The sequence below is a fragment of the Myotis daubentonii genome, chromosome 7 (genome assembly GCF_963259705.1).
Source record: "Myotis daubentonii chromosome 7, mMyoDau2.1, whole genome shotgun sequence".
In the NCBI taxonomy this organism is placed as follows: Eukaryota; Metazoa; Chordata; class Mammalia; order Chiroptera; family Vespertilionidae; genus Myotis; species Myotis daubentonii.
In genome coordinates, this window is record NC_081846.1 from 32,484,394 (window position 1) to 32,503,485 (window position 19,092).

General features: G+C 39.3%; 1 protein-coding gene and 1 pseudogene across 9 annotated transcripts in view; both read left to right on the plus strand.

Annotated features, from left to right (window-relative positions):
• The window catches only part of GIGYF2 (GRB10 interacting GYF protein 2), a 136,567-nt gene that overhangs the window by 36,291 nt on the left and 81,184 nt on the right, over positions 1-19,092 (plus strand). For 8 of the 9 annotated variants that reach the window (XM_059703543.1, XM_059703541.1, XM_059703546.1 and 5 more), the window contains one exon: positions 14,083-14,191. The exons of the other annotated variant lie outside the window; for it this stretch is intronic. In XM_059703543.1, the coding sequence (XP_059559526.1) occupies positions 14,083-14,191 (109 nt within the window). Of the gene's footprint in view, positions 1-14,082; positions 14,192-19,092 lie in introns of those variants that run through there. 9 annotated transcript variants of the gene reach the window in all.
• On the plus strand, positions 3-14,076 carry LOC132238366 (heat shock cognate 71 kDa protein-like; annotated as a pseudogene).

Genomic DNA, 19,092 nt, shown 5'->3' on the forward strand with positions numbered 1-19,092 from the left:
GTGCCTAGCTTTGAGCCTCAAGTCAAACCCTTGTTTCTTTCCAGTGAGGCATAAAAATAGGTGGTTACTACTTAGACTCTATGGAGTATACTTCGTCCCCACAGGCCTGCTTCCTTTTTATGTTTTCTTGGCATGTGGATGCTTGTCTTACTTGACTAGATTCTGCTTAGATCTGAAATTGGTGAGTATTATGTAGAGATAAGGAAAGGTTTCTAGATCCTTAAGGACATTGGGAACCGTCCTTTAGAATTTATTCGAGTAGAGAAAAAGTTATTTTTTGGGGGGAGGTCTTGCTTTTCAGAAAAATACAGCTTTTGAGAAGTAATTGGCAACCTGAATTTTCACAAGTAAATTCTACCATTACAGAAAAATGTAGATTTTTAGCTTAAAATGTGCTTAAAAATACTCTACTGTTGCCATCATTAAAAACAAAGTTTTTGTTGATTTTAGAGAGAGATGAAGGGAGAGGGAGAGAGCGATAGAAACACTGATAGAGAGAAACATGTGTTGGCTGCTTCCTGCATGCCTCCCCACCGGGGTTTGAGCCTGAAACCTGGGCATGTGCCCTGACTGGGAATCCAAACGTGACCTCCTGGTTCTTAGGTAGATGCTCAGCCACTTAGCCACACAGTAGCAACATTGTAAATGATATTGTGAGAAAATTTGATTTTCAGGCTGTAGAGTAACAGATTTTGTGTGTCCTATTATAGTCCAAAGATAAATAAGAGTTTCTGATGCAGCGGTTCTCAACCTGTGGGTTGCGACCCCTGAAAATACATCCTGCATATCAGATATTTACATTACGATTCATAACAGTAGCAAAATTACAGTTATGAAGTAGCAACGAAAATAATTTTATGGTTGGGGGTCACCACAACATGAGGAACTGTATTAAAGGGTTGCGGCATTAGGAAGGTTGAGAACCACTGTTTCAAGGACTATGGTGATTGTAGTAAAACGGATAAATAAGAGCTTTGTTGGAATGTTGGAATGCCACTTTAATGAAGAATCATTACTTTAAAAAAACACAGCTTTATTGAGGCATAATTCACATGCCATAAAATTTACCCTTTAAAGTATACAATTCAATGGTTTTGGCATTTTCACAGAGATGTATAACCATCACCACTCTCTAATTCCAGAATATTTTTATAATTACTTTTGTGACAACCCTGAATGTTTCTTCTACACCAAGCATGTCAAACTTGCGGCCGGAGGGCCCCTTGTGGCATGGAGCCTGCCGGCCACAAGTTTGACATGCTTGCCTACACGTTTGCCATATTGTATATGAGGAAGTCACTCTATTAAAAAAGGAAAGCTTATTAAAAGAACTCTATTCCAACTGTGTTAAATTCTAAGAAAGGTGTGATGTTCATCTTTAGTTATTTTCAGCACCATACTTCATAAGCAATTAAAAAAAACTTGTGTGTGTATGTGTGTATCTGTGTGTTCATCCTCACCCAAGGATATTTTTTCCATTGATTTTTTTTTTCTTTTAGAGAGAGTGGAAGGGAGGGGGAGGGAAAAGAGAGAGAAACATTGATGTGAGAGAAATACATCTGTTGCCTGCCGCAGTTGCTCCAACTGCGGATGGGGATCAAGCCTGCAACCTAGGCACGCACCCCTGACAGGAATTGAACCCAAGCCCTTCAGTTCTTGGGCTGATGCTCTATCCACTGAACCAAACTGGCTAGGATTCATAAGCAATTTTTGTTTTGTTCATGGTTTCTTCTAACTCAGACTAGTTTTGTGTTTATTTTTGAAACCCAGTATTTACCATAGGGTCATCAGCAGATATTTTCATTGACCAAATGGTATTTATTACTGTAAAGATTATACAGGAAAGAAAGGGTCCTGTCTTGAGCGACTGCTGAAAAGTTCCTTGTAAAAAAAATTGACATTTGGCTCTACAGGGTGGGGCAAAAGTAGGTTTACAGTTATGAGTACATAAAACACAGTTTATTCTTGTAATATTTATTATTGTATTATTTTCCATAGGAACAACTGTAAACCTACTTTTGCCCCACCCTGTATTTTGGTTTTTATTTTTCTTAAAAATATTTTATTATGAAGTATTTTAAATAGGTAAGTATAGAGCATAATAGTACAAACACCAATGTATTAAAATTCAGATATACCAAATCTTAAAATTATGACATACTTGTGTCTTTGTTTTAAGAAATACAATTTCTCATGTAGTTGAGATGTCTGGGGTATACCCCTTCCTTCACAGAGATTGCTATGAATTGAGTTACTTTTCTCATTCATGTTTTAATCTTCTCATTACATATTTGTGTAGCCATAGTCTTTAAATGTTTTATTTTATAGGGTTATAAATTTTATTTTGAAGATAGCATACTGTAGTGTTTATTTTTCAGCTTGTTTTTTTTTTAAATCCTCACCCAAGGATTTTTTTTCTTTTGATTTCTGGATAGAGTGGAAGAGAGGGAGGAGGGGGGCAGAGAGAGAGAGAGACAGAGAAACAGCGACATGAGAGACACATATCGATTGGTTGCGTCCCGGATTCTCCCCTTACTGGAGCTGGGGAACTTGTAACCAAGGTATGTGCCCTTGACCAGGACTTAATCCTGGATGCTGTAACCATTGAGCAAAACCAGCAAGGGTCTTCAACTTGATTTTCATTCAATAATGATTTTAAATTTATGTTAATACACATAGCTTTAGTTCATTCATCTCTGCTGCATAGTATTCTGTCTGCAAGAAAATCCAGTTTTTAAAATCTCTGGTTGAGTATTTAGGTTGTTTTGAGTATTTGCTATTATAAATTATGTTGCTGTAAAAATTCTTATAATGTGTTACAAAAATGAAATCTTTGGGCTTTGGTTCTTCACATTTTTTAAAATGTTACGGGGTGTTACCACATTACTTTCTATAGGGATTTAAGCCAATTTGCACTCGCACCAGCAGTGAAGGTGAGGTCTTATTTATTGTATTTTATTTTTTTGTTAATCCTCACCTGAGGATATTTTTCCCAGTGATTTCTTTTTTTCTTTTCTTTTTTTTTTTTAAGAGAGAGTAGGAGGGAGGAGGGAGGGAGGAAAGCTAGAGAAAGAGAGAGAGAAAAAGAGATTGAGAGAGAGAGAGAGAGAGAGACATACCTATTGATTGCCTCCTGTACATGCTCTGACTGGGGCTGGGGATCGAACCTTCAATCCAAGTACATGCCCTTGACTGGGAATCGAACCTGAGATTCTTTGGTGCTTGGGCCAATGCTCTAACTACTTAGAAACACCAGTCAAGGTAAGAGGTCATTTTTATGCAACCCCTTGGTTGTTGGTTTTTAAATTTTGGCCTAAATGATGGCTGTGATAGTTGTCTTTAATTTGTATTTCACTGATTATTAGTGAGGTTGAGCATCTTTTCATATGCTTATGGGCCATTATCATTTTTTATTTGTCTGTGTCCTTTGCCCAAAGAACATTAGATTGTTTTTCTTACTGATTTTATGATTTCTTTATATATTCATTAAAACCAATAAAATACTTTATTATAAAAGGTACTCAAATTAATTACAAAAAATGCTGAAAGGTATAAAGAAGAAAATCTCATCTATAAACTTGCAATGTAGAGATAATTGTTAACATTTAATTTGTTTTTTTGCCATCTGTGTTCTTTGTATATCTTTAGTTGTCAAAATATACCAACAGTAAGGATCCAACAGCATATTTCAAGGGTTATACTATGACCAAGTAGGATTTATCCCTTGAGTGGAAGGGTGGTGCAACATAAGAATATCAACGTAAAGCATCACATTAATAGAATGAAGGAGAAAAACCCATTTGATCATTGTAATTGATGCAGAAAAACATATGACAAAATTCAACACCCTTTCATGATGAAACACTCAGTGATCTAGAAATAGAAGGGAACTTCATCAATATGATTAAGGTCTTTTATGAAAACCCACAGCTAATATTATGCAGTCATGTATCACTTAATGGTGGGAACATGTTCTGAGAAATTCATTGTTAGGTGATATTGTCATTGTGGGAACATCATAGAGTGCACTTACACAACCTAGGTGGTGAAGCCTACTACATATGTAGGCTGTGTGGTCTAGTCCAGTGGTCGGCAAACCGCGGCTCGCGAGCCACATGCGACTCTTTGGCCCCTTGAGTGTGGCTCTTCCACAAAATACCGACTTCTGCGCATGGGCCACGAAGTTTCAGTCGCACTGTACGTGCGTGCCCGCACATGGTATTTTGTGGAAGAGCCATACTCAAGGGGCCAAAGAGTCGCATGTGGCTCGCGAGCCGCGGTTTGCCGACCACGGGTCTAGCTTATTGCTCATAGGTTACACAAACCTGTACAGCATTTTACTGTACTAAATACTGCAAGCAATTGTAACACAATGGTGTTTTATATCTAAACATAGAAACGTTACAGTAAAAATACATAAACCAGTACCGTAGTCATTTATTATTATCAAGTGTTTTGTACTGTCCATAATTGTATGTGGTATACTTTTATATGACCGGCAGCACAGTAGGTTTGTTGACACCAGCATCACCATAAACACATGAGTAATGCTTTACACTACAGCATTACAACAGCTAGGACATCACCTAGGCGATAGGGATTTTTCAGCTCTAACATCTGATGGGACTACCATAAGAGTATTCTATTTTTGACTGAAATGTTGTTATGTGGTATATGACTGCACTTATTCAGTGAAAGACCGAAAGATTGGAAACAAGACATGGACGCCCACTTTCACTACTGCTATCCAACATTATCTTGGAAGTTCTAGCCAGAGCAGTTAGGTGAGAAGAAGAAATAAAAGACCTTCATATTGGAAGGTAAGAAGTAAAACTATATCTATTTGTAGATGACATGATCCTAGATATAGAAAATCCTAAAGAAACCACAAGAAAACTATTAGCATTAATAAATGAATTTAGTACTGTTGTAGAGTACAGGATCAACACACAAGAATCAGTTGTATTCTTATACACAAGCAATGGACAATTTGCAAAGGCAATTAAGAAAACAATTCCAGTTATAATAGCATCAAAACCAATAAAATACTTAGATTTAACTAAGGAGGTATAAGACTTTTATACTAAAAACTATAAAACATTTGAAAGAAATTAAAGAAAACCTAAGTAAATGGGAAGGCACCAGTATTCATTAAACCTTGGAAGATTTAATAGTTTATCTATTGCAATCCTCATCAAAATTCCATTGGCTTTTTGGGTTGAAATTGAAAAGCTGATTCTAAAATTCATATGGAATTGCAAGGGACCTGAAACAGTAAAAAACAGTTTTGAAAAAGAACAAAGTGGGAGGGTTCCATACTTCCTGATTTCAGACCTTACCATAAAGCCACAGTAGTACAAACTGTAACATAAGGATAGACATACAGGTCGGTGGAATAGAATTGAAAGTCCAGAAAGAAAACCCAATTGCTCCATACGGCTAAATTGCTTTTAAGAAGCTTTGTATAAGGACAGTAGTGTTTTTGTTTCCCTGCTGCCAAAACTGTAACATTTTACCATTACTTTTTTGCCATGATGAGTATTTTTTTAAAAATCCTTACCCAAAGATATGTTTTTATTGATTTTTAAAGAGAGATAAATAGTGGAGTGGGGGGAGAGAGATTGGTTGCCTCATGTATACGCTCTGACCAGGGATGGAAACCAAAACCTAGGTATGTATCCTGACCTGGAATCTAACCTGCAACCTTTCAGTGCACAGGATGATGCTCCAAGTAACTGAGCCACCTGGCCAGGGCCCATGTTCAGTTTTTTTCTTCAATTATTTTTTAAAATAAATAATTCACATGGTTTAAAAATAAAAATTTAAAGTACCCTATATAATAAAGAGCTAATATGCAAATGGTCATCATGCCATCACACCATAACGGCTCAGACACTCAACACTGGGGAGACAGGAATGGGGACCAGCCAGACTGCAGCCCGGGAGAGGGACAAGCTGCCCGCCCTGTGGTCCCCTGTGGCTGTGGCCAGCCCGGGCGAAGCTGGCCCGGGTCCTGGGTGCCTGCAGCTGGGTGTGGGGCGAGGCAGAGGCGGTTAGGGGTGATCAGGCCAGCAGGGGAGCAGTTAGGGGTGATCAGGCAGGAAGGCAGAGGTGGTTAGGGGCGATCAGGCAGGCAGGCAGGCAGGTGAGCGGTTAGGAGCCAGCAGTCCCGGATTGGGAGAGGCAGTCGGGCATCCCCTGAGGGGTCCTGGATTGGAGAGGGTGCAGGCCGGGCTGAGGGACCCCCCCCCCCATGCACGAATTTCGTGCACTGGGCCTCTAGTCGTAAATAATGGAAAATCTCTCCCATTTTGTTCCTCAGTCACGAGTTTTCCTTTCCCAAAGGCAGCCAGTGTTAGCAGTTTCTTGTGTATTTTTCCAAGTAAATATTACATACCCTCCCCCTCTTTTGTACAAGTGATGGTGTACACTAAGCATTTTTCTGTATTACCAACCCTGAGTATTTTTATTGCAAAAATTTTCTGTATATTTGGGAAAAACGTTCTTCTATTACTTTAGTTAATATTTTTCCCCCCATTGCAGAATTATTCAAATGTTTGTATTTATATTTCTTAGTTTTTTGTTCTTTGCCAATTTTTCTTTTGGATATTAGTTTTTTTCTTGTTGATTTATACTGTTTATATGAGCAAATCCTAACCTGTTTTCTAAGTTTTAAATTTCATTTATGATTCTTTTTTTAAATACAGAAGCTAATTTTAACATAGGGAGGCTTATTGAAAGTGGGCAGCTTTCTGGATCCTGGTCTTCCCAAGCCATATGTATACTCAAGCAACATTGTCTAAGGCACCTGCAATTGGCATTGATCTTGGTACCCCCGACTCTTATGTGGGTGTCTTTAAGCGCGAAAAAGGGAAAATAATTGGCAGTGATCAGGAAAACGGAACCACACCCAGTTATGTCACCTTTATTGATACTGAATGATTTATTGGTGCTGCTGCAGAGTCAAATTGCAGTGACTCTACCAACATGGTTTGATGCCAAACACTTGATTGGACATAGTTTTCATGATGCTATTATCTAATCCAGCGGTTCTCAACCTGTGGGTCGCGACCTCTTTGGGGGTCGAACGACCCTTTCACAGGGGTCGCCTAAGACCATCGGAAAACACATATATAATTACACATTGTTTTTGTGACTAATCACTATGCTTTAATTATGTTCAGTTTGTAACAATGAAAATACATCCTGCATATCAGATATTTACATTATGATTCATAACAGTAGCAAAATTACAGTTAAGAAGTAGCAACAAAAATAATTTTATGGTTGGGGATCACCACAATATGAGGAACTGTATTAATGGGTCATGGCATTAGGAAGGTTGAGAACCACATCTAATCTGATACAAAGGATTGGCCTTTCATGGTGGTGAATGCCCAATGTCCAAGTAGAATACAACGGAGAGATGAAAAGTTTCTATCCAGAAGAGGCATCATCTATGGTTTTGACAGAAAGGAAGGAAATGGCAGGAGCCTATCTACCTTGGGAAGGCTGCTTCTAAAATGTTATTGTTATGGTACCAGCTTACTTCAGTGGTTCAGTGTTAGGCTACTAAGGATGCTGGAACTGTTGCTGGTCTCAGTGTATTTTTGTGTTACCAATGAGCCAACTGCTGCTGCTATTGCTTACATCTTAGACAAAAAGGCTAGAACTGAAAAAATGGGCTAAAATTTGACTTGGGAGGTGGCACTTTTGATGTGTCACTTCTTACAGTTCATGATGGAATTTTTGAGGTCAAGTCAGCAGTTGGGGATGCTTACTGAGGTGGAGAAGACAACCTGATGGTCAACCATTTTATTACAGAGTTCAAGCAAGCATAAGAAGGACATCAGTAAGAAGAAGAGGGCTATCTTGTCGCTTTCGTATTGCTTGTAAACATGCTTAGTGTACTCTTCCAGCACCCAGGCCAATATTGAGATTGATGATTTGCTCAATGAAGGAATTGACTTCTATACTTGTGTCATTGGTGCCCCATTTGAAGAATTGCATACTGACCTTTTTTGTGGTATCCTGGGCCCTGTAGAGAAAGCCCTTTGGGATGCCAAGCTTGACAAGTCCCAGATCCATGGTGGAGTCCTGATGGTGTAGTCCTAACCACATCTCTAAGATTCAGAAACTCCTACTGGATGTCTTCAATGGAAAAGAATAAGAGCTGATCCCTGATGAGGCTATTGCTTATTGTGCAGTTGTCCTATCTGGAGACATTAAAAAATGTTCAATATTTGCTGTTATTGATGTCATTTCTCTTTCCCTTGGCATTAAAATGGCTGATGGAGTCATAGCTGTCCTCATCAAGTACAATACTACCATTTCTCCCAAACAGACACAGACCTTCATGATCTACGCTGACAACCAGCCTGCTGTGCTCATTCAGGTTTAGGAACGTGAACGTGTCATGACCAAGGATAATGTGCTTGGCAAGTTTGAACTCACAGGAATACCCCCTGTACCGCGTGGTGTTTCTTAGATTGAAGTTACTTTTGATATTGATGCCAGTGGCATCCACAATGTCTCTGATGTGGCTTAGCATACAGGAAAAGAGAACAGATTACCTTCACTAACAACAAGGGTCATTTGAACAAGGAAGACATTGAGTGCAGGTCCAGGAAGCTAAGAAGGATAAAGCTGAAGATTAGAACAGCGGGACTAAGTGTCTTCCAAGAATTCACTTGAATCTTATGCTTTCAACGTGGTTCAACCATTGAAGATGAAAAACTTCAAGGCAAGTGCCGGGGTCCAACCCCAGCAGGTCCAGGGGTCCCCAAAGGTGTGGACGGAGTCGGCGATGAAGGAATGACACGGAGACAGCGTTCAGTTGATCAGCAGCCTAGCCAGGATCTCCAGCCAAGTTCTGGTCTCGATCTCCAGAGCGGTTCTGCTTAGGATCTCCAGCCAGGTTCTGTGGCCATGTTCCCTTGCTAGGTTCTCCAGCCAGGTTCTGTCCAGGTTCTCCAGCCAGGTTCAGTCACCAGGTTCTAGTCAGGTTCTCTTGCCAATTTCTGTAGTCAGGTTCAGTCCAGGATCTTTTGCCATGTTCTCTCCAGCGAAGTTCTTCTGTCTGTAGGTTCTGTGTAGGTTCTGTCTTCTTGGTTCTCTTCTAAGCTCTGTCTCTCTCTGTCTTGTTACATCTGTATTTATACCAGTTGATTCAATCCTATCAATCTCTATTACAAAGGTTAGGGCGTTTCTTATCTCCATTCCAGGGAGTAAAGATTATGCAGCTTAAGCATGATTGTTTGTAGTTAAAGTGATTAATTACCCGCCTGGAACTTAGTTGAGGGGTTTTATTCCCTCCCTAACTTCAGGGGAAAATCCCTACCTGGGGATTCAACCTTTCTTGGAGAGGTGACCTTGGTTAAAACACAGCGCCAAGAAGGTGAGCAAACATATTAAGAACCGTATGCCATATATGCCAGGTCCCTTGAAACAGCAAGGATGGACCGGCTCCCGGCAGGCAAGATCAATGATGAGGACAAACAGAAGATTCTTCACAAGTATAAGGAAATTGACTGGCTCAATAACCAAACTGCACAGAAGGAAGAATGTGAACATCAGCAGAAAGTGCTGGAAAACGAACGACTGCAACCCCATCATTAGCAAGCTGTACCATCGTGCAGGAGGAATGCCTGGTGGCATCCCTGTGGTGGTGCCTCCTGGGCCCACCATGGAAGAGGTTGATTAAGCCAACCTTGAGCATAGATTTAGCATTATTCTATGCAAATTTGTAGCAAATTCTATGGCAGTTCTAAAAGTTGAGCTGCTATAGAGTAAGTAACTGGATATTCTTGATACTTGAACATGGAATATGTGCACAGGGAAAGGAAATAACTGCACTTTATAAGTTCTGTATTGTAAAGTGGAAAATGTGGTCTTAAATAAAACTATGTAAAATTGACACCTCTCAAGGGAGGAACACTTGCTATTGGTAACGGAAACATGATAGACTTAATCAACAGAATGAGTAATTGAGTAATTTAGAGACATCCCTAACATTTGTAAGAAAATAGTATTTAGTAAGTGGCTACACAAATCATTTGGAAAATTAAAGAAGATTATTTAACAGATACTATTAGGAATGGTCAACAATTTGAAAAACAAAGGTAGGCAGTATGCTTACACATCGAAACTTGTTCTAGAATGACTAAAGGAGCAAGCCTTCATTTTGATTTATTTTTTTTATTGATTTCAGATCAGGAATTATTTAGATCTTTGCAGACTAGAGTTTTGCATACTTTTTAACTTATTATCCCTATGCTGCCTCTCTTTAAGTTTCCTGAAGTTATCTGAAATAGGTATTTTATCTTTAAAATGAAAGTTAATTTTGTTTCCTCCCTTTCTGCTTCCTTCCCTCCCTTCTCTCCCTCTCCCTCTCCCTGTGTGTGTGCATGTATGTACCTATAAAATATAACTAGGGAAAAACTTTTTTTTAGAACAAAATTGATGCTCAAAAATGATCTTCTAGTTGTTTTTTGGGCATTGTCCTTAAATATATATTTCAGTTTGAGAAGCATGACTCTGCACTTTACACCTAAAATTTAGGTACCTGTTACCAGATTGGTGTATTTTATTTATTTGCCATCAAAGAAAATTACTTCGTGTGTGTGTGTGTGTGTGTGTGTGTGTGTGTGTGTGTGTTTAAATCTATATGTTTTTTATTGATTTCAGAGAGGAAGGGAGAGGGAGAGGGAGAGAGAGATAGAAACATTAGTGATGAGAATCATCGATTGGCTGCCTCCCGCACGCTCCCTACTGGGGATTGAGCCTGCGACCCAGGCACGTGCCCTTGACCAGCATGTGCCCAGTACCTTTCAGTCTGCAGGCCGACGCGCTATCCCCTGAGCCAAACTGGTTAGGGCCGTGTGTGTGTGTGTGTGTGTGTGTGTGTGTGTGTGTGTGTGTGTGTTTAAAATTTTTTATTTAGTGATTTTAGAGAGAGGGAGTAAGGGGGGGAGAGAGAAAGAGAGAGAGGTTGATTTGTTGTTCCACTTATTTATGCATTTGTTGGTTAATTCTTATATGTGCCCTGACCCAGGATTGAACCCTCAACCTTGATGTATTGGGATGATGCTCTAACCAACTGAGCTACCAGGCCAGGGCCTTATTTATGTGTTTTTGAATAATTAATTATTTCATGTATGTGTTTTTGAATAGATAATACATACATAAAATTTTTTTAAAAGCATGTGTAGTGGAAAGCAAGTCTGTGAGTCACCTAAACTCTGCCAATTGTTCTTCCTCAGGCATAACCACTGTTTCTATTTTCTTGTTACCTTCCAGGAACAACACTTACATCTACAGCTGTTCATACAGTTGACCCTTGAACAATGTGGGAGTTAGGAGTACTTACCTCCTCTGCAAGTCAAAAATCTACATATAACTTTTAACTCTTCAAAAACTTAACTATGAATAGAATCCTTATCGATAACATAAGTAGCTGATCAACACATATTTTGTATATGTATGTATTATATACTGTATCTTACAATAAAGTGAGCTAGAGAAAAAATGTTAAATGACAAGAAAGAGAAAATACATTTATTACATTTATTGGAAATAATCCACTTATAAATGAACCTGTGCAATTCACACCATGTTGTTCAAGGATCAGCTGTATATCAATTCCTTTAAACACACATATACATAAATGTTCTGCACACAGTTCTACACTTGACCTGTTTCACCTAAGCGTCTTTTTAGGAGATAATGGCAAATATTTATTTAGCATTTAGTAAGTGTCAGATACTGTTCTAAGCACTTGCAGTTTAATGTGTTAAGTGTTTGCAACAACCCAGGAAGTAGATAAAAATATCATTCCTATTCACATTATATAGATGAGGAAAGTGAGGTACAGTGAAGCTGAGTAAAGGAATCAAAATTCAGGTTCAGGCAATCTGGCCTCTCCATGCTCCCAAGTACAACTGTGCTTTATATCTTCATAAACTAAGTTGACCATATGAAATTGCAGTTTTATGGATCAGAAATGGCTGAATTTTAGCAATTTCATATGATCCAACCTAATAAAGTTGCCTCATTTTTTAAAACAACTGTGTAGAATTCCATATATAGATGACCATGATTTTTCATTTAGTTTTATTGGTTGATACTAAGCTGGTTTCTATATTTTGCTTTTACAAAAATACAGTGCTGCAGTTAAAGATCTTTCTGCTTATATAATGTTTCACAAATGTAAAAAGAGCAATTGTGTCAAAGGTTATGGACATTTAAATATACTTTGAGAAATTGCCTTGCAGAGATTATACCATTTTGCACTTTTGGTGGCAATGTGTGAGGATGTGTGTAAGCATATGAGAGTTTCCCCCACATCCTATAGATGGGTGCATTTGAGTTTTATACATGTGATAGTAAGGGGTTCAGCTGCATGGAATCCCAGCATACATAATGCAGTTAGCCCTGATTTCTGTTTTTCTAGTATTAGAATATATTAATTTAGATTTTGAGACTTCATAGTATAGCTTAATTGTGATCTCAGAGGCACTATTCAATAATTTCACTGGTTACTCTGTGGTGAAAGATAAGCTAATGCATTGTTTCAACCAGCTTTTAAAAAAAAATACAGTTGGGTTGGGTGTCTTACTGTAATTTTTAGTTATTGGTTACATCTTAAATCTTCAGTTTTGAAATTACATGATTGTAGATTATATATCTCTCAAGTGAAAAAGAAAAAAATTTAATTACATTAATAAGTTTATAAAATTTACCTGAAAGAGACAAGTAATGAGAAAGTGACCCATCTATTAAAATAAGAAATTCAATAATGAAAGACAGGTAGTGAGAAAGTGACCCATATATTAAAATAAGAAATTCAATAATGAAAGTAGAAGTTTTCCACCAACTACATGTCAATTTCTTTAAAAGAGGTATAGCTATCACATAGTTGAGTTGAATCAAAATAACAAATTAGAACTTCACAGTGGAAAACAATTTGGGTGAGAAATATTAGTTGGGAAAAAAAACACCCCACATTTCAACCCTTTTCTTAAGTCTCACTTCTTGCCCTTCTCCAGGAGTGTCCTTGGCAATAGCCATGCCCAAGTTGTATTTTCCTCAGTACACCACATGTCTGTACTTGGGCACAAATGTCTGTTAGGTTCTAAGTATATAGGAAGTATTCATGTAGAGATATATTCCAGCATTTTCTGTGCTTAAAACTGTTGTGAAATCTCCTTCAAATTAAATTAAAGTTGATTCTTGAACAATGTAGATGATAAGGGTGCCAACTTCCCATGTACTTGAAAATCTGCTTATAACTGCTGTATTTTATAGACCATTTTTCAAGGTTTTTATACTCTTACTTCACCTTTTCCTCAGTCCTATAAACATATTTTTGATTCCCAGGCCTCCTGTCTTTCTCTTATTTGTGAAGGATGCCCACCCATTACTGTCTTAATGTACTGGACCCTATTCCAGATTGGCTGTGGGGTGCAAGTGTAGGTGAAGACTGATTGGGGTTTTGTTTATTTTTTTCAAGCATTTCCTCCCTCTCTCCGTTAAGGTAGTTGGTCTTAAGTATATTCTTTTTTGGCCCTTCCCCATCTACTTCCGATTCATGTCATTCTATTAACTACTACTTGGAGTTGCTGATTCACTTTGGTGAGCAGAATGAGGCAAAAATAATCATTCATTTTGCTCTTTCTCACACTATTTTTGACTCAGACCTTTTTGTGACTCCCTCTCATTTCTACTTTTCACTAATTGAAGGACCCTTTCAAATCAGATCTCTTACCAAATTTTCTCTATAATGATGCATATTTACCATGCCTGCTTTGGATATATACAGATTTAGAGTTTAATATTTCTTCACAGAATCTAGCATAGTGTAAGGCTTTGGTTGTCAATGTTTGTTGATCTGAAATGTTTATTTGAAATTTTTAGCTAAAATCAGGATTTGGATCATCTTAGTATGTTGTGTAGTTAGGGTTTCCCATTGTTATTAATAATTATATGCATTTTATAGATGCAACGGGAGACGGGGAGAAGCACCATGTAGTTTTATCTGTTTTATCCATTTTTTTCTTTCTTTTTAATTTTTTTTTTTGGCAGAGAAACTTTTCCATGTCTGTAAATAGTGCCGCTGTCCTGCGATTGACAGGACGAGGAGGAGGAACAGTGGTGGGGGCTCCTAGAGGTCGAAGTTCTTCAAGAGGGCGAGGTGAGCTTTTATCTGAAAAAGTAATAATGGAGGAGGAGGTGGAGGATAGGAAATCACTTTTAAAATATTTTAATACTTGATTTTTTTAAAAAAACTGCTCTTTGACATTAACTGTATACTAAATATCCTGAACATTTGCTTCCTGAACCATTTTTTAAAATGTATTTTTTATTGATTTCAGAGAGGAAGGGAGAGGGTGAGAGAGATAGAAACATCAATAATGAGAGAGAATCATTGATTGGCTGCCTCCTATACACTCCCTACTGAGGATTGACCCGCAATCTGTGCATGTGCCCCAATTGGGAATCAAACCGTGACCTCCTGGTTCAAAGGTTGACACTCAACCACTGAACCACATCAGCCGGGCCTGAGACATATCTTGATGTATCTGCTTCACAATCCCTGATGTGGAACAGACGAGGTTAATTCTAGCTTAGAGATTTGAGTGTGAAGCATTCTAGATAGTCCTAGTTAACTTTTGCAAATCTTTGTCCCCAGGGAGTTTTGCACTTGGAGAGCCAGAGTTCGTTCCATGAAGTGCCTTGGCTGCTGGAGCAGCACCAAAGTCCCTGCAGGCTTCTGTGACGCAGGCTTTCTATATAAGGCCACGTGTCAAGGGTGTCCCAGCCCCAGAGAGACTTTAGTAAAAGTTGTCTCATCAAAATTAGGGCTGTTTTAGGGGGTAGAATAAAAAATAGTTATGTAGCAGTCATTTAACCTACATTTTACAGATTTGTGTCTTGTCTTAGAACAATTCCTATTTCAATATTACTTGTTTTTTTTATATTTGCTCTCTATTTTGGGTTTGTTGATTTTCTGCTACTTAAGGGCATTCTTGATGTTTATAATATAAATATTTACTTGAGCACTTACCTCTAAATTGGCTAAATCATAGTAGTAGTCTAAATATCCCTTGTCATTTTATTTAAGAGGTGCTTTAGAAATGCAAGAATTGGGTATCTGCAACGGCAGAGGCCATTGTGTCTGCATATTGCACCACCCAGATTGTCGTGATTATGAGTGTGGAGCATCTAATATATTTTTATTGATTTCAGAGAGGGAGAGAGAGAAACATCAATCATAAGAGAGAGTCATTGATCAGCTGCCTCATGCATGCCCCCTAATGGGGATCGAGCCCGCAACCCAGGCATGTGCCCTTGACTGGAATCGAGCCTGGGAACCTTCAGTCCGAAGGCTGATGCTCTGTCCACTGAACCCAACCAGCTAGGGCTAAATTCTTTTTTCTTAAAGTTGTGTCTTATGAATAGAGTAATTTATACTCAGTCTTTATAGAGACCGTATTTAATTGTGCATTCCTGTGAAGAGGTTTCTTTTAGTAGTCCATTCAAAATATGGAATGCAGGTAACCTTTACGAATTCGTAACCTTTACGAATAATGTAAAGGTTAATGAAAACTCAACTTGTAGGCTTGTTACTATTACTGAGTTATATTTGTTGTACATGTTTTTTTCTTCTGAATTATTTGTCAATGTCTAGAACGGTGGTTTTTAACCTGGGGAGTTGTTAGAATCATCTGTAAAACTTACAAGAAATACCTCTGTGAGAGACTACTTGGATGATGAGATTAAGGTATGTGTGTGCTTCAAAAGCTCCACACACCATCGAGATTTCCAAGTGCATTTAGGTTCCATTGATCTAGAATTCGACTTGAGATGTGTGCATCTATCTTGGTGGTGCGATAGTGTTTTGGAGACAGCCCCAATCTGCTATTGGGTGTTTCCTTTATTTCTCTGCAGTGGGCTGGCAGCAAGGAGAGGTTGCATGTACTCAGCTTTGTCTCCAGTGCTTTTCAGGGCAAGACATAGAGAGATCTTATTATTCAAAAAGTGTGGCCCACAAGCCAGCTGTTTTATGTGCCTCAAGTGACTATCAACTGTGTGTGCTGCAAATACCAGCCAGTCTCTCTAAACAGGCTTAAACAAAATTCCATATCGAGGAACAAATGAGGGATTGATAAATTTCTCCCTGCTTTCTGGTTTCTTTGAAGTGTAGGGTTATCACACAGAATAGAAGTCTTATATTCACAATTTAAACAGGGCATGCACAAAAGATAGGTACTGTGATGAACGCTGTGACTTAACATCAGTGTGAAAGAATGGCTTGAAACTTAGTCAAATGAATGAACTGACTTTGTGAAAAATACTTCTAACACCATTGTCCCAGTTGTGATTCTTTTTAATGGATATGGTTTTATCATCTTCACTCATTACTTAATTTTAACTTGTTGGTTAAATAATGATTATTTTGGCTTTCTTCCTTATTTATTTATTTATTTATTTATTTATTTATTTATTTATTTACATGGGCAGAGCTAATATTAGGTGATAATCCTGCCTCTTTCCAACTTGAGGGAATGTTGATTTGAAAATTGACTGATCTCCCAACTTCTAAAGATCACAAACTAGTAAAATTTACACAAATAAATGGAGGGGAAAACAGCATAGTTGTCATCTTTCTATTTTATCTGGTTAAGATGTTTAATAAAAAAGCAGATTCACACAACTGTCAGCCACCGTCTTCATTAAAAGGAAATATATTTTAATCCCCCAAAAGAATAGTGTGAAATCTCAGGTAATAGGTGAGTCCTTTAAATTGAGCTTTATGAAAGATTCATGTTATATTTACTTGCTCCTTCTTATCTGGGAAGTACACTTATAAATGATTATGGACTTTGTGCACTTTGAAGGTTATTTCTACATTCTACAAGCTGGGAAGCTCTAGAACCGATCATTTTTATGTGCCCACTTATAAAGCTTTAGTCTCATAAGGAGGCCTAGTGCTCACCCTAATCATAACTGGCAGAAAATCTTTTATCTGGGGTTTGCTTGTTTTTTGGGCAACCTGGAGGCTATTTTTCCTATTCGTACTGGTATGTTTATAAAACACTTTTTCAAGATGATACATACTTAATGGCTTTCCAGAGAAAATCGTTCTCTAAAAGGACAGGATACTGTTTTTCTTTCACCCTCAACATTATTGTAGGGATCATCCCAGTATTGCATAACAGTTTGTATTAGACTGTTTTAGGATGACCTTAAATAAAATGTATACATTTCCTAAGGAGAGAGTTACTGAAATTGGGAGTTGACTTTCAGTTGACTTAAAGTTGACACAACTAAGTTTAAGATAATTACAGTTCAGCCCTAGTCCTCACCTATGTTTTACAAATGAAGACATGGATACTTGGACTCTTAGGAAGGTACACATTGTTGCTAAGATTACCCACATACAATCCTGTCCATTATTTTTGTATTTCATCGTAAGTTGTTAAAGTACAACTGTATTCTGAATCAATTCTTGAGAAATTATAACCAAGATGTAGAAATACTGCATGGATATTTGAAATAATTATTTAACTCAATTGTATTTAGCTTTGGAATGCATCCATGCTTTTATTCAAGATTCAACATCACTTTTCTTTGGGTGGTTTTACCCTGTTGGAGAAGTTGAGCTAGGGATGATAGCTTAGATTTTGTCTAGGTATAAATATACCCCTAGGCCCCCCACCTTCCTTCAATTTTCAAGCCTGTGTGTGGGAAATGTATGGTGCATATTAGTTGGGGAATCCTCACACTGTATAGAAAGTATAAAGCTCACAATTCATACTGTCTTTTGCCTCTAAACCCAGCAATTGTTTATATAACCTTCCTGACCCAAACTATGCAGCTATCCTATCTAATAAAAGAGAAACATGGTAATTAGTGTACGACCGCTACCCTTCCCATTGGCTAATCAGGGCAATATGCAAAGTAACTGCCAGCCAAGATGGCGGCCAGCAGCCAGGCAGCTTGAAACTAACATGAGGCTTGCTTGCTTCAGTGATGGAGGACTCCAACGTTCCCCGCCTGCTGCTGCAGGCCTCTGAGCTGCAACTCTAAGCAACTATGTAACAAATATAGAAGCTAAACAAAACCCCAGAAACCTGCTTTAGTCCGCTGGGCTTCAGCCAGCAGGATCGCAACATTGTAAGCAAAGGCCAGAAACCTACTTTCAGCAGCAGAGGCCTAAGAGCTGGAGCCAAGCCTCAAAGCTAAAGCTGGCCCAGAATAAAAAAGAAAAAAAAGAAAAAAAGTCACCCCCAGCCTGAAAACAGCCCTCAGCCCCTCACCCAGACTGGCCAGGCACCCCAGTGGGGACCCCCACCCTGAAGGGTGTGTGACCAGCTGCAAACAGCCATCATCCCCTCACCCAGGCTGGCCAGGCACCCAGTGAACCCCACCCTGAAGGATGTGTGACCAGCTGCAAACAGCTATCATCCCCTCACCCAGGCTGGCCAGGCACCCCAGTGGAGACCCCCACCCTGATCCAAGACACCCTTCAGGGCAAACCAGCCGGCACCCACCTGTGCACCAGGCCTCTACCCTATATAGTAAAAGGGTAATATGCCTCCCAGCACCGGGATCAGTGGAGCCGTGAGGCCTCCCGGCACCGGGATCAGCGTGAAAGGGGGCAGAGCCCAAACCCCCTGATCGCCCTGAGGCTCTGTGTGTGACAGGGTGCGGGGCCACAACCTCCCTATCCACCCTGCTCTGTTCGTGACAGGGGAAGGCGCCCCAACTCCCTGATCAGCCCTGCTCTGTGCCTGATAGGGGGGAGCTCCCCAACCCCCTGATCGCCCTGCGGCTCTGTGTGTGACAGGGTGCGGCGCCTCAACCCCCTGATCGGCCCTGCTCTGTGTGTGACAGGGTGCGGCGCCCCAACACCCCCCCCCCCCCCGGGCCCTGCTCTGTGTGTGACGGGGTAGAGCCATAACCTCCCCATTGGCCCTGCCCTGAGTGTGAGAGTGGCAGCGCCCCAACCCCCTGATCGGCCCTGCTCTGTGGGTGATAGAGGGCGGCACCCCAACCCCCTGATGGGCCCTGCTCTGTGCGTGATAGGGT